The 14,310-nt window shown below is 47.4% G+C and overlaps 6 protein-coding genes across 6 annotated transcripts; 2 read left to right on the plus strand and 4 right to left on the minus strand.

The window, feature by feature from the left end:
* Window positions 1-2,560: 2,560 nt before the first annotated feature.
* Window positions 2,561-3,234, plus strand: V1513DRAFT_375667 (3-hydroxyanthranilic acid dioxygenase; the record flags this gene model as incomplete). Its single annotated transcript, XM_066894905.1, has 3 exons — window positions 2,561-2,671; window positions 2,773-2,926; window positions 2,990-3,234. The coding sequence occupies 3 exons, from the start codon at window positions 2,561-2,563 to the stop codon at window positions 3,232-3,234; spliced, it is 510 nt and encodes a 169-aa protein (XP_066755176.1).
* A 95-nt stretch (window positions 3,235-3,329) lies between these two features.
* Window positions 3,330-4,967, minus strand: V1513DRAFT_463045 (Endonuclease/exonuclease/phosphatase). Its single transcript, XM_066899957.1, has 2 exons — window positions 4,710-4,967; window positions 3,330-4,651 (listed from the first exon to the last, which is right to left on the minus strand). Exons 1-2 carry the CDS (start codon window positions 4,835-4,837, stop codon window positions 3,397-3,399), a joined length of 1,383 nt encoding a protein of 460 aa, XP_066755177.1. The 5' UTR covers window positions 4,838-4,967; the 3' UTR covers window positions 3,330-3,396.
* A 105-nt stretch (window positions 4,968-5,072) lies between these two features.
* V1513DRAFT_411486 (uncharacterized protein) lies at window positions 5,073-8,404 on the minus strand. The gene is made up of 2 exons (XM_066895731.1): window positions 7,906-8,404; window positions 5,073-7,844 (listed from the first exon to the last, which is right to left on the minus strand). The coding sequence occupies exons 1-2, from the start codon at window positions 8,246-8,248 to the stop codon at window positions 5,440-5,442; spliced, it is 2,748 nt and encodes a 915-aa protein (XP_066755178.1). The 5' UTR covers window positions 8,249-8,404; the 3' UTR covers window positions 5,073-5,439.
* A 328-nt stretch (window positions 8,405-8,732) lies between these two features.
* V1513DRAFT_279543 (uncharacterized protein) lies at window positions 8,733-11,202 on the plus strand. The gene is made up of 3 exons (XM_066894576.1): window positions 8,733-9,247; window positions 9,298-9,530; window positions 9,587-11,202. The coding sequence occupies exons 1-3, from the start codon at window positions 9,217-9,219 to the stop codon at window positions 10,937-10,939; spliced, it is 1,617 nt and encodes a 538-aa protein (XP_066755179.1). The 5' UTR covers window positions 8,733-9,216; the 3' UTR covers window positions 10,940-11,202.
* V1513DRAFT_396551 (WD40-repeat-containing domain protein) lies at window positions 10,998-12,536 on the minus strand. Its single transcript, XM_066895386.1, has 6 exons — window positions 12,185-12,536; window positions 11,969-12,132; window positions 11,692-11,921; window positions 11,398-11,634; window positions 11,266-11,348; window positions 10,998-11,213 (listed from the first exon to the last, which is right to left on the minus strand). The coding sequence occupies exons 1-6, from the start codon at window positions 12,429-12,431 to the stop codon at window positions 11,122-11,124; spliced, it is 1,053 nt and encodes a 350-aa protein (XP_066755180.1). The 5' UTR covers window positions 12,432-12,536; the 3' UTR covers window positions 10,998-11,121.
* Window positions 12,537-12,557: 21 nt separating this feature from the next.
* Window positions 12,558-14,310, minus strand: V1513DRAFT_279519 (DHBP synthase RibB-like alpha/beta domain-containing protein). The gene has a single exon (XM_066894575.1). It carries the CDS (start codon window positions 13,841-13,843, stop codon window positions 12,629-12,631), a length of 1,215 nt encoding a protein of 404 aa, XP_066755181.1. The 5' UTR covers window positions 13,844-14,310; the 3' UTR covers window positions 12,558-12,628.

The following is a 14,310-nucleotide window of genomic DNA, read 5'->3' on the forward strand; positions in this document are numbered from 1 at the left end:
CAAGGACTGAGCCGGGCTTCTTTGTCGTGGCGAGTAAGCGCCGCGAAGCCGCGAATTAACCCGACGGATGGCGAACAAAGACGGACACGCGCACACAACAGGAGCTCCAACTTTCCCGAATTCTGATAGGCAAAGCCAGCAAGGACTCCGCATATCGGCCAATCGTACGAATAATTGTCCGCGAACAACCGACGAGCGAAACGTAAAGACAACGCACCTTCTCGTGATGGCGAACGTATCGAGATTCGACGCATTCGAGTCCGATCCGATGTCGTCCGACGGCAGCGGCATGTACCCCGTAGCTGAGGGGCGAGAGATACGGCCGGCCATGGTGTGCGACAGCCTTGTTTACCCTAGCGAAATGGTAGTCAGTCTCAGTACACGGTTGCGGATACGTGGAGCGCAGAACCAAAAAAAAGGATAACAATTGTAGAAGTCAGAAACGAGAGGACCGGGAATGTGAATGGCATAGGCGAGAATACACTGATATACAGATCTGACAATGCCGACAGGCTCTTGACCCCTTGACCTCGACTGTCCTCCACTTCGCACTCACGACGATGAAGTTGATCCTTCGAGCTACAAGTTCGTTGCGGAACACAGACAAGATTGCCGTGCCGCGAGTGACAACGCAGATTTGAAATTCGCTTACCTTCAGGAAAAAGATCGTACCGGGGAACGGTACTGGATACAAGACAAGTGGCGAATATGGAGGCTGGCGATTGGTGAGTTGACAATAGCGATGTAGACGTCCCAGGCAGTATCAGCTGGTCGGTCCATTTGCGCGGGGCGTGAACAACGGAAGCATAAGCGCACAAGCATCGCGCCCTGCATAGGCACAACCCCAACGTGAGCGAACGTTTCTGCAATCACGTACCCTAACATCAGATGACAAGCGCTATAATGTCATCATGATGTTTCGCCAGAGATAGAAGCTATCGGCGTTGCTTTCTTCAGTTAAATTCACTAGTAATAGAAATGTTATATGATCAGTTTCGCTGGGCAGAGCTGTGGTTCCGGAGAGCCTGCAGTGAAAGGTACGGCGGATGGTCGGCTTGAAGCCAGTCGGACCCGGAAAAATAATTAGTGCGAATATGAGAAGACCCTGAGCTTCTGCACGAACGTTTGACCGGCTTCGACGTGCGGCGCGCCGTCACCAACCATCGACGCCAGCCTTATGTCAATTATTCACTAATGGGCTCCCCCTACACCAACTGACATCGTGATAGTCCACCATTCTTATTCCTAGCCATATCCCTGCCAGAGCTTGATCTTGCATACTACTGATGTTCAGCTACGCGGCTTACTGGCGGCTTCGCATATCGACGTGACGCCGGGTTAAACTCATCTATGATTATACACGAGTGACTGAGTCCCTAGGGAGAGCTCGAGCCTGGAGGGCCCTGGGTCCTCGTGGTCATGACGCGTCAGTAGTGTGCGTCAGCTTAGGATCCACACGTTGTGGTCGTCATTGCCGCGTGAGTCGTCGATTGTAGTCGAATTTATATTTATGAGCATTTGGTAGCGTTCTAACCACAAACTTACTTCAAAGAAGGTAGCGCACAGTCCTGGAGTCTAGTTCCATGCTATAGTACAATTGATTTCAACTTTGCCCCCCCCCAATCGTAAGTAATTAAGGACCTAAAACGCTTTACCGTCCACAAGCTCGAGTCTATTTGGCACTGTCCTGGAGTTAGTCATGTCTCTGGCATCCGAATTGGGCAATAGTTGCTCCGCTTGTGTCTGTGGATAGCGTGCCTTCGTTCAACTCCATATCCTACAATGTTTGCTTCGATGTCATTTGTCTGATCATGTGTTCATAAGCGAATTCACTGCCTCGGTATTGTTCTTGCTAGTCTCTTGCCTCCAATGCTAAAGGCTGATGGCGACTTCACGGACATACACTCTGTCGAACGGTAGATTTCTATTTCGGCACGGCGAATAAAGCAGGATTAAAATCTACAACCTCTACGGCCTTGAAAGTCGACACATTCGGCGGATACCCCTTCTTTTTAGGAGAGTAGCATTAGAATAATGCTAATTTATAGATCCCGTGTTAGACCAATGCATTTCTAATTTATACGCGATCGCAAGTCACTGAGCATTGAACCTTGAACACCAACAACAATCACAACATTTGTGTTGACTGTTCAATTGTCATACATATTAGAGTCCAATCTTCCCTAGTCGAACGCTGCTTCCTAATCGGCACAATCTAAACACGATAAGCTGATTATGACAGTCTATTTAATCGTCGCCGTGAGCTGAATTCAATGCGCGACATACCAGAATGTTCAGTTTGGTCGACAGTCATCAAATAATCCCAAAGATTTCTGATTTTTAAACTGCGCAGGAAGTGTGGCTGATTGAGTGCGGCTCAATCTGCCACAGTCATGCCACACTCCCAATCCGAGATTTTAGCGTCATCGCCCTCCAGCACCGAAGCCTCCACTTGGTTTGCTCATGCCATTCAGCATAATAGTCCAACGTGAATTCCTCTACATCTAATACACGGTCGAATTTTGATACAAGTGGGAATTGCCAAATATAGTACGCGAGGATGCCTTTACGGATGCCGCTCAACCTGCCGAAATGGCTGGCTCAGAATTCGCATTTACTCAAGCCGCCTGTTAATAATTACTGCGTCTATCGGGGTGGATATACAGTAATGGTACGGCCGTCCTTGTATCTTTCTACTTGAAGCACACAAGTAATAAGAGATATTGATTATATTCTGTTGTCAGGAAATTCTGCTTACATTTTACCCGGTAGATCGTCGGTGGACCGAATAGACGGACGGATTACCATATAAATCAAACACCAGAATGGTTCTACCAGTACAAAGGACAAATGCTACTAAAAGTCGTGGACGAGGGGAAATTTAGAGATATCCACATTAACGAAGGCGATATGTTTTTACTACCAGGTTCGTCCCTTCCTTCAAGTCTACTTGGCAGTTTTCAATATACTAATGAGACAACGCAATCAGAAAACGTACCACATAATCCGGTCAGATTTGCAGATACGATCGGTATCGTGATAGAGCAACTTCGTCCGAAAGATTCTGTCGACAAGCTACGGTGGTATTGTCAGAATTGCAAGGAAATAGTGCACGAAGACGCGTTTCATTGTACGGATTTAGGCACGCAGATTAAGGATGCTGTACTTGCCTTTACGGATGACATTAAGAAGAGGACATGTAAAAACTGCGGAACTCTTTGCGATGTGAAGTAGATGATTGTGTGGGATTTAGTTTGGCGTTGGAATATGAAACTTACTCTAGCATTTTGGATCGTCGGGTGGAATGATTACGGAATTACGGATCAACATAGTTATTTAATATACTATTACGGAAACACAATTGTGACACTCTACATAATGCTCTAGCCATCTATATCACTTCGGTTTGCCAACGCTGCCAACTTCCTCATAAGTCCCTTTTAACAACTCCTCCATTCTCCTCATCTCCCACCTAACTTCCTCCTCAAACTCCTTTAACGCTCGCAACTCTTTCCGTCCAAATAAAAACCCCAGCATGCCGTCCGTAACGCCCGTGACCGCAATCACTGTCGACGCCAATACGATAAGAAACGCCGGCCATCCACCTTTGACCCAGAAAGTACCTACATGTAAACCCACGACAAGCACCATTGACATCCAAAAGTGGAGTAGTCGGTAAAACTGCTGTGCGCGTGCCATCGGCAGGTAGCTGGCTATGAGGTCCAAAATAGATTCGTAATTCGCCAAGGGCAAGTTCGGAGGTCGAGCACCTTCCTCCACCTGCTCTCGACCTGACGCAAGATTGGACCTTGCTGTAGGCAGAATCCTCAACGTGACCGAGACGCCAAAGTGGTCTGACGCAGAGACGTTCAGACCGGGTACTTTGTCAATGAACGTTACGTCTACAGAATCCACAGTCGATAAATGCGAGGCGTGGAAACAGTAGTCCAGTCTCTTAGCTTCTGAAATATCCCTATCTGCACGCCACGTATTTAGAAGTGAGTCACACGTCACGCCGAGAGTGGTAATTTGCTTCTCAGGTGACAACGATGCAGGAAGAATGTGCTCCGTACTAGTACCATGCACAGTTATCCAGCTATCTTGTAACCCCGCCCGTTTGGTCAGCAACGCATACGTCAAACTATCCGGACTTGAATTAAAATCGCCAACCGCAATAGCCAAATGTCCCCTTTCCACTGCCGCCCGAATCTGCCGCGCAAGTTGCCACGCTTGGGATGTCCGATGACACACATACGACGCGTCGCCAGGACCGTACGGCGCATGCATATGAGTATTAAAAACCTCGATAGCAATTCCTGACGGATGCCGTATTATCGCACTTGCAATCCCCTTGCCGACGTACCAATCTCCTCTGAAAAATGCGCTGGGACGGCCGTTGATAGTGTACGACGTCATGCTAACGGATTCTATGGGAAAACGGGACAATATTACGAGTCCTGAGCCAGCCAATATCCCGCTGTAGAAGTATTTTGCATAGGGATATTGTTTATGGGTTCGCCGGCGAAGGAATTCGTAGTCTGAGGCTACCCAGCATTCTTGAAGTGCTATGATGTCGGCGTCAGAGGTGCCTAATTCGTTTGCGATGAAGTGCATCCGCGCTTCCCGGAGTTTAGAAACGTACTTCAGACCCCTCGAGTTTCATTAGCATCATTCTGTTTCAAGCGCAATTTTTAAGAATTAGGACGTACCAGCAATTTAGCGTGAGCATACGGAACTCGAGACCATCCGGTCGTTCTGTTCGGACGGAACCACTAAAACAAAAAGTGTCTGACGACCCCGACGACACGGTTACGGGAAGCAACGAAAGTGCCGACATCACGCCTCCAGTATCGTATTGTATTGTCACACTGGCGTACGAAATGCTAGATCAAATTGCAGATCGGACCAGTCAGCCTACTTTGGTAGGCCGTGTTTACAAATATCACAAATCCAAGGTTCCATGGCTGCGCCGGCATAAAGACGACGAAACTCCCAAGCGGCAAATTGGCAGGTGCAACCCCTCAACCCCTGAAATCTTTCACCCCTCCCCATTCCATAAATAAGTTAACTAACTACTTAATTGAAAATTTGATAAATCAATTGCGTCTATCATTCAACAATGCTAACCTTATTAACGACTACAATAAATTCCCTTCATATCATACTTATGTTAAACCAAAGAACCGATACAAAAAATGACGAACAAAAAAACAGCGAAGTTTAGAAACAACAGAAGCGATGCAAATACAAAATTCTAACACAAACCGTACCACTAAAAAATCTTGCTCATGTTGAAAAGCGAATGCCGGCAAACTCTTTAAACCCAACACACTACTATATAGTTACAAATCTTATGTTTGGAATCATTCGGTCTCATCATGGCAACCTTATTACGTCGCGAAGACAAAATCACGACAAAGGATTTTAGACTCTAAAACTTTATACGTTGACACTGTATCCGGCTGCCCATCCTTTCCGCTTGCTTATGAACTTCCTTAGTTCGTCGGCAACTAACACCGTACTTGATATCAAGACAAGGAGAAGGAGATCCCGGATTCCAAGGGCTTCAGTCTGGAACACCCGTTGCAGGAAGGGCACATAAACGACAGCCATCTGCCCGAGGATGGACCCTCCAACCGCCATGTTGAAAATCTTGTTCGACATGATTCCGATCTCGGTGATACTTTTTGACTCCGATCTGCATCCCAGCGCGTTAAACATATCGAAGAAGACGAAGCAGGTGAAAGTCATGGTCGTGTCGCGCGCAGTGACAACACCGTCTTTCATCTCCAGAACGTAGATGAACATTGTACCAACAAATATGAATGCAGCGGACAAGAGCGTGCGTTTAAGTAGCTTTCCTGTCAGAATCTTGGCGTCACGCTGACGCGGTGGACGAGACATGATTTCCGGGTCAACTGGCTCTACGCCAAGAGACTGAGCTGGTGGACCGTCCATTAGAATATTGATCCACAAAATCTGCATGGCGTTGAGGGGATTGGGGAGACCAATGGTGGTAGCCAAAGCGACGAGTGAGAGAGCGGCAATGGAAGTAGAGAGCTGGAATGTGAGGAAGTTCTGAATATTAGAAAAAATCGCCTTGCCCTCTTCGATCGCTGACAAAATTGTAGAAAAATCGTCATCTGTAAGAATCATATCCGCCGCCTCCTTCGCGACGTCAGTTCCCATGTTACCCATGCTGATACCAATATCGGCCATCTTGAGCGCGGGAGCATCATTGACGCCGTCGCCGGTCATAGCAACAACATCACCTTTGCCCTGGAGAGCACGCACGATCTTCATCTTGTGCTCCGGAGTGGCGCGAGCGAAAACAGTGACTGTATTCATTGCCTCCTGAAGCTCGATCTCTGTCATGTTCTCAATTGACTCTCCTCGCATGATCGCCTTTTCGTTACCAGTGCCGCCAAAGAGAGGAATACCAATCTTACGTGCGATTGTCGCGGCAGTAACTTCACTGTCACCCGTAATCATGATAACCTTGACCCCACCTTGAGCAAGCTTCCAGATTGATTTCGAGACATTTTGTCTAGGCGGATCGTACATTCCCACAATTCCGGTAAACGTGAGTCCAGATGGGTTCTCCGTAGTCTCACCAGTTCCGAGGGCAAACGCAAGGACACGTAGGCCATCCCTAGCCATTAATTCAGCAGCATCGATAATCTTCTTCTTAGCGGCCGCATCAAGAGCGACAGTCCTGTTGGAATTAGTGAGAACTCCATCGCAAAAGTCGAGGATGACTTCGTAGGCGCCCTTAACGTGGATGGTAGCTGGGACAGGAGACGACGAGTCGCCAACCTTACTGGCAATGGCCATCCACTTTCTAGACGACGAAAATGGGGTTTCATGAGTGCGAACACGCGTGGGCCGGACGTCTTCCATTTGGAAATTTTCTAAGACTTCGCTGAGAGCAATATCTGTAGGCGGGCCGTGGAATTTCCGTTCTTCTGGATCGTAAACCGAGTTGTTGCAGTTGGATCCAATCAACAATGTGTTTAAGAGGGCATAGTTCCCTTCGGCTGAGACTTCATCGTTAATTTCTAATGGCTCAGTCATATCGAATGTCCAGGCCTTGGTGACTGTCATGTGGTTCATAGTGAGTGTACCAGTCTTGTCACTACAGATAACATTGACGCAACCCAGGGTCTCGACAGATGGTAATCTTCGCATAATCGCGCGGCGCTTAGCCATTCGAAGGACACCGAGTGCCAGAGTGACGGTGACAATGATAGGAAGACCTTCGGGGATAGCAGCGACGGCCAGGGATACACCGATCGTAAACATCTCGAGCCATCCTCGTCCCTGGATAACACCAACAACGCAGATACACCCAATAACGCCAAACGACAAGTATGATAAGTCCTTCCCAAGCTTATCCATGCTCTGCTGCAGAGGCGTCTTCGGCTTCGCAATATCAGACATCATAGCAAAGACTTGGCCAAATTCAGTCGACTTGCCGGTGCCAATGACGACACCGCTACCACGACCATTGCGAACCAGCGTGCCCATGAACCCACAGGATCGCCGCTCATTGACCGGGATGATAGACGGATACTTGGAGGGATCGATGGGGTCAACCGTCTTCTGGACGGGATGATTCTCACCAGTCAAATTGGACTCGTCGATATGGAGATCGACTGCATTAGTGATACGGACATCAGCAGGCATACGGTCCCCTATTGAGAACGTGACAAGATCGCCGGGAACGAGATTGGTCGCTAGAACGGTGGAGGTGGTCTTTCCCCGAACAAGGTGTGCATGGTGCGGCACAAGGCGAGTTAGAGCCTCCAACGACTTTTCTGACCTGTACTCCTGTACGAATCCGACTACATATGAAATTTAGTGATTGCGCACGCTACCACAGTTACAATTGACCGATGTACATACCGGTGACAACGATAAGAATCGCGAGAGTGATGGAGATCGCGTCGTCGAGGTTGCCCATAAAAAAGGAGACGGCAGCCGAGGCCAATAACAACAGTATTAGTGGATTTTCGTAGAACTGCTGGACAAACCGCCAAGCCAGGCTCTCTTTATTGTCATCGGCAAGTTCATTGAGACCGTGGATGCCGCGTCGATAGGCGGCGTCCTGTGGTGACTCTAGACCGCGTTCGAGGGACGTGTGCAGACGAGCTGCAGTCTCCTGCGCGGTGATAGAGCAGTAAGTCGCAGATGGCGACTGAGAGGTCCGGCCCCCAGGTAGGTTCGTCAATGGAATAGCCGACTCCATGACGGATGTGGAGAATTGAGCCAGATACAAAGAGTCCTAGGCTAAGGCGAGCATAGGGTGGACTGCTAAAATACAGCGGCCCGGATAATATCAGTCCTAAAGCAGTCGCAGTCGGGGCACATTGCGGCCGCCCAAGCGGCTAACTAATTATCACAGCCGCCGGAGTCCTACAACCGTCACCCAGCGGCTCGCTCGGTGACACCTATGTCGAGAACACAACAGCTTAAAATGATAGCATTATTTTATCTACAACACTATTTAACGAAAACAAGGAAATACCTTCTTGGTTAGGACCTGCTACATAGGATATGAACCCTAATTTTACGCCGACGAACTTTTGAGGCACTTTGGGCGAGATGTCTCTTAAGGAAAAGGTGCTTATTTCACAACAAACCAACCCTGATACGGGCAATCGGAAATTGTTTCGATTTCGAAGGGTTTCGTACTGATGCAAACGGTTCACACTGACATACTAAAGGGTCTAGTGTCATTTGGCTCCAATGATATAACTAAATGGAAAGAATAAGTGTAATACCGGAGATATTATTATTTCGGTAATATTCAAATCCACAACGGCATGTGGCTGCTGATTAAGCGGATTAATTGAGTGGGCGGTCATGGCAATGAAGCTTTGCTTGCCGAGATCCGCTGTCGACTTAAGGCCCGGATGCCCCATTGCCAGTAACCTATGCTTAGGTCTGAAGGAAGCCAGTCAAATTTGGGCAATTTGAGTAATTTCAAGCAATCAAAGGCGCAATTTATTGGACAGATTGGGCGAGTTTTGCTGCACTTTGCACTATTGGTTGCCTTACTCCTTAGGATTGCCATTGTCGGGTGCATCTTATCTATCCTCCCCGTGGATCAGGCCATTAGTATACCAACGATCTACCTACCAATGCCATAGCCACCCGATTTTATTTGTAGCCATTCCATTTATTCTGGCGCGCACTCAACAGAGTAGCTCTGCCATGAGCCCAATTCGTTCCGTCGCCGTGCTCGGTAAGTCACTTTGCCAATCTTAGTACAAAACGCTGATTCGTCTCCACCAGGCGGTGGAATCTCCGGTCTCTCGACCGCTTACTACCTCGTTCGCGCCTTGCCACACGATGTCCCGATTACTATCTACGAGTCCTCAAAGCGCCTCGGCGGATATATCCAGAGTACTCAATTAGCGCTGCCGGGTATGGACGGTACAAGCGGCGAGGGCTACGTTCTATTCGAACATGGTCCGAGAACCCTTCGTGTCAGTAAACGAGTCAGCTCTGTGAATATCTTTGATCTGGTCGGTTTCTTTATGAGAACTTAGCCAATTGATGAGGGGTTCCTAACTTTATGCAGATTCGACGACTAAATTTGAAAGATGAGCTTATAGTGGTCCCGAAACGATCTGCCGCAGCCAAAAACAGATACATCTTTTACGACGGGAAAATTAACATGATTCCATATTCAGTCGCATCAATCCTGAAATTTTACTTCTCACAACCATTGTTCCGGGGCATGTTGCCCGAAGTGTTGGTTGAGCCGTTTCGGCGGAATAAGCCCAAAGCAGTGGTCGAGGCGAACGATGAATCGATTGCCAGCTTCATGACAAGAAGGTTTGGCCCTCGGATTACGGAACGCTTGATATCTGGCGCCATTCACGGGATTTACGCGGGTGATATAAATCAATTGAGTATCAAGAGCATATTTGAGTACCTATGGAAGCGGGAAAAGACTTGGGGTAGTGTAGTGCCGCTTTGGAAGAGGCGAGAGGCGCCTGAGACTAAGGAAAGCGAAAATCCATACGCTGAGAGGCAAAATGAGCATTTGAAAGAATTGCTTGAACGTAATAAGGCATTTATGGACTCATTAGAGGACGCCAGTATTGTGTCATTCAGACATGGCATGCAATCTCTAGTCGATCGGTTGCAGGAGGAAATTTTGTCATCGGGAAACGTCACAATACGATATGAAGATCCCGTTCGGCATCTCGAAAATGTTGTCGATGGAGTTACAGTCACTTCAGCTCAGGGAGTAAGCACATATTCACACGTCTTCTCAGCTGTACCATCTCGCAAACTGGCTGAGCTTACAGAACCCCCACTTGCGGAGTGTCTACGGAAAATCCCTTCAGTCTCTGTGAACGTCGTCAATCTCTTTTTTAGCAAACCTTGGTTACTCCCCGTCACCGGCTTTGGATATCTCCTTCCGAAAGCTGTTCCTCGGGAAGATAATCCTGAGTTGGCATTAGGCGTCGTATTTGACTCTGATGCTGTTTCTCGAGATCATGGCGAAAGGCTTATTCCCGGAAGTTTTCAAGACTCGGTCGATGGTACTAAGCTCACTGTCATGCTAGGTGGTCATTGGTGGAACCACTGCAAGCCCGTCAAAGAACATGATGAAGCCGTCGCGCTCGCAAAAAAGCTGATTTCGCGCCAAATCGGTGTGAACGAATCGCCGGCGCTCACACAGGCGACATACCAGGAATCCTGTATCCCACAATATGTCGTTGGGCATCATGCTAATTTGCGTGCAATTCACAAGGCCGTGCTGGCGCAGTTCAATGGCAAGCTCATTCTAACCGGCGCCTCGTTCTTGGGAGTGTCAGTCAACGATTGCATCTATTATGCAAGAGTGGCCGTCGAGGATGCTGTTAATCATAGCGGAAGAGCAATATCGGGGTTGGAGTCGAAGGCGCTTTATGATTATTAAGATATTAGTTACTGCATATCAAGTGGGACTAGCATTTGGGTTTATGGCGATATGAGATTCGTCAGTCTATATAGTGTTTGGAGGAGTGCGTAGATGATATCATCGTCAGCATTTGCATACGAAATGATAACCATAATGTATAGTACAGTCCCTATATACAAACCAATATCGTACACTGCACGTTATCGCTCCATCCATATCCTTACAAACCCGTCCAATCCAGCTGATGCTAACAAATTCTTCGTGGGATGTGCATCCACCGCAAGTACAACATCTAAATTATCAGTTCAGCTTTTACCAAACTTAGCATAATAGAACTGGCGTACCTTTATGACCATCAAGAATCTGGACCACTTCTTTAGTTTGAACGTCCCAAAAGAAGATCCTGCCGTCCTCCGATCCACTCACACTAATCCGAAATTAGCATCACTCATAACTATGACAGCTTGAGCACGTACACCCAAACTCCTCTTGTAGTCGAAAACGTCGACACACAGATAAATTTCTCGTTTTTATGTCCTTGGTATGTCTTTACACATCGACCCTTTAAATAATCCCACAGTCGCACCGCCGAATCCAAGGCTCCTGATAGCAAGTACTTCCCATTTGGTGAAAATCGTACACATGATACCGGGGAATTGTTGTCTTCGATTAAAGTCTTTAAACACTGGCCAGTTGAGGTGTCCCAGAGACGGCTAATCAATATCAGTAAATATCATACTCATACTATTCCTAGCAAATTAAATACACACATTTGACCATCATGACTGCACGATACAATCATAGTCCCATCTCTAGTGAAATGAACTGCAGAGACTGGATCCGAGTGCGCAGGTAGCGTTCTTAGACACACGCCTTTCTTCACATCCCAGATCTTAATTGATTCGTCAAAACTTCCTGAAGCAATAAGATTGCCTTTCGGATTAAAATCCACACTATAAGCATAATTCGTGTGTCCTCTTAGTGTCCTCAGTATTCGTCCCTAGTCCATCTTAGCGAAGGTAACTTCAGAACCTCAGGCCCACTCACAGACATAACATTCCATATTCGTACAGTCTTATCATCAGACGCGGACGCCAGGACTTTCGAATCCGGCGACCAGGCAATGTCGTTTATGCCGCTTCCATGTCCCTCAATAGTAGTCTCATACTCGCCGTCGTCAGCATGCCATATTTTGATCGTCTTATCCGCCGCTACATAGTAATTAACCAAAATTTATTTTCTTCAAGCAATAGACAAACTTACATGAGGTCGCAATCCACTTTCCATCAGCGCTGAACTTGACGTTCGTAACACCAGCTTTATGCCCTTCTAAAATAAAGTGAAGAACATATTTTGGTAGACCCGTCCGATCCGTTGTCATCACAGGTCGGGCATTAGCGCTCGCAGAAACATGCCGGTGGCGTATTGCGTCGCCTGGATGAGATGGTAGTTCACTATCTGTAGTGTCGCCACTGCTATCGGCAGATCTGTCCGTATCCATTTTGGTCATATTTCATGGAGAATCGGTAGATTATATCTAGCCCATAAGATGCATAGCTGTTGACTTGTCGTTTGAACAGTCTCATTCTGACGACGGTTTTCAGGGGCTCCGAATTATTAAAGATCCTAGGGTTAAGGCATTACTACGAAATATCGCAAATTTCGATCGAGAATAGATTCTTTTTGCTCTAAAGTAAATGCAATGCTCTAACAAACTCGCTTCTTCACTATATGCTGATCGTTATCCAATATCTCAGTGGCAGCCTTCCGCAGTCTGTTCATAATTGCCGCGCCCTCGTCTTCTTCACCCACACCTTCCGCAATTATCAAATCTACGCCCGCTTCGTCGACTTCTCTTAAATGTGCAAATAAATTTCTCGAAATATCGGCTCCAGACTTGCCCAGTTCCTTGACAACGCAGATCTTCTTCTTAATTTCTTCATCCCAAGAATCAAGGTTGAATAAGCGGGATGGCAAGACGCCGATTTTTAAATCCTCACTTAATCCACTTAAGTACCTTTCAATCTCTCCACCACTACCATCACCCTGTCCTAAAAACACTACAACCTTTGCTTTGGGAGAATAATGCCGATACTTCATCCCCGGCGTCCGAACTTTCTCGTCTTGTCCGGCCTCGCTCTTTCCAGTGACGACATCCTTCCACAATGGCCCACCGTACTTTCTAATTTCCTCAATACTAACACCACCTGGGCGCAATATTGCAGGGGGAGAGACAGTCCCGTCAACTACAGTGCTTTCCAGACCGACATTACATGACCCACCATCCAAAATTAATGGAATCCGTCCAGCCATGTCGGTGTACACGTGCATCGCGGTCGTCGGACTAGGTCTCGAAGACGCGTTAGCAGACGGCGCGGCGATTGGCGTGTCAGTTATCGCAATCAATGCCCGCGCAACCGGATGCGACGGCATTCGCACGCCAAATGTGTTTTGGCCTGGCGTACAGGCTGGACTAACGGCTGGCGTCTCGCTGCCATCTTCATTTCTAATCGGATCAGGCAGCGGTAATATAATCGTCAATGGTCCGGGCCAAAATTTCTGAATAAGAGGTTCATAAATATCGGGGATTTTTGTGCCTAGTACTCGTCGTAGTTGCGAGACAGAGCTAACGTGCACGATCAACGGGTTATCCGACGGTCGATTCTTCGCTGCAAAAATTTGTCTGACAGCCGTAGTCGACAATGCTGATGCGCCGAGTCCATACACTGTTTCGGTGGGAAATGCAACGGGTGCTATATGATTTCTGATCAAGTCGGCAGCTTTGTGGAGGTTGGCGTAGGTTAGCGAGGACTGTGGGATATTTGGCATATCTGCGTCCCGCGGGAAGTCAATGTCAGATAGAGCTACTGGAAGTATCTGGGTCGTAATCGGGGGAGGTAAAGCTGAAGACATTGATACCATTGTGGCTCTGATTGTTGTGTGACCGCGCAGTGTACGGTGCAATAGGTTTTGTCGTATGAAAGAAGCCGTGATGGCGGTCGTGAGAAATGTCCCTATCAAGCCGATAAATGCAGTGAGAGATATGCCATATGCAAATTGCAAGCTTTGAATACACTCGTAAAGTCTTCAAGGTTGACGAGACATAACGGGACCGGTGGTTGCCGATAAAAGAAATTGGCAAGAAGCCCACAATCGTAAAGAGTCCAAAAATTCTGCGAAACTAAGTTGCCGTAGACATGTGGCTCGCCTCCTGAGTTACTTGTAGATGATATCTGTCTTGATTCGATGAGGTTGAAAGGGTTAGCTTGGAAATTTCTCGTCTGTCCGTTAATATGTCTGTCCAGTTATACGTTGAAACAAATAATAAGCCGATGTTGAAGTTACTGACTGTATGATTGCAACTTAAAGGTTAAATTGCTTTAATCCTT

This window comes from Lipomyces chichibuensis (genome assembly GCF_038497645.1).
Source record: "Lipomyces chichibuensis strain CBS 12929 unplaced genomic scaffold V1513scaffold_6, whole genome shotgun sequence".
Taxonomy (NCBI): Eukaryota; Fungi; Ascomycota; class Lipomycetes; order Lipomycetales; family Lipomycetaceae; genus Lipomyces; species Lipomyces chichibuensis.

What these genes read in the sequence shown, in the direction of transcription:
- V1513DRAFT_396551 (XM_066895386.1), bottom strand. Translation starts at nt 12,431, where the DNA reads ATGACCAAAATGGATACGGACAGATCTGCCGATAGCAGTGGCGACACT. An exon ending in AAAGTGGATTGCGACCTCAT is followed by an intron (nt 12,133 to 12,184) that starts GTAAGTTTGTCT and finishes ATTACTATGTAG; the next exon opens with CGGCGGATAAGACGATCAAA. An exon ending in GAATATGGAATGTTATGTCT is followed by an intron (nt 11,922 to 11,968) that starts GTGAGTGGGCCT and finishes AAGATGGACTAG; the next exon opens with GGACGAATACTGAGGACACT.
- V1513DRAFT_411486 (XM_066895731.1), bottom strand. Translation starts at nt 8,248, where the DNA reads ATGGAGTCGGCTATTCCATTGACGAACCTACCTGGGGGCCGGACCTCT. An exon ending in GATTCTTATCGTTGTCACCG is followed by an intron (nt 7,845 to 7,905) that starts GTATGTACATCG and finishes TTTCATATGTAG; the next exon opens with TCGGATTCGTACAGGAGTAC.
- V1513DRAFT_279519 (XM_066894575.1), bottom strand. Translation starts at nt 13,843, where the DNA reads ATGGTATCAATGTCTTCAGCTTTACCTCCCCCGATTACGACCCAGATA.
- V1513DRAFT_279543 (XM_066894576.1), top strand. Translation starts at nt 9,217, where the DNA reads ATGAGCCCAATTCGTTCCGTCGCCGTGCTCG. An exon ending in TCGTTCCGTCGCCGTGCTCG is followed by an intron (nt 9,248 to 9,297) that starts GTAAGTCACTTT and finishes CGTCTCCACCAG; the next exon opens with GCGGTGGAATCTCCGGTCTC. An exon ending in CTGTGAATATCTTTGATCTG is followed by an intron (nt 9,531 to 9,586) that starts GTCGGTTTCTTT and finishes AACTTTATGCAG; the next exon opens with ATTCGACGACTAAATTTGAA.
- V1513DRAFT_463045 (XM_066899957.1), bottom strand. Translation starts at nt 4,837, where the DNA reads ATGTCGGCACTTTCGTTGCTTCCCGTAACCGTGTCGTCGGGGTCGTCA. An exon ending in ATGCTCACGCTAAATTGCTG is followed by an intron (nt 4,652 to 4,709) that starts GTACGTCCTAAT and finishes ATGAAACTCGAG; the next exon opens with GGGTCTGAAGTACGTTTCTA.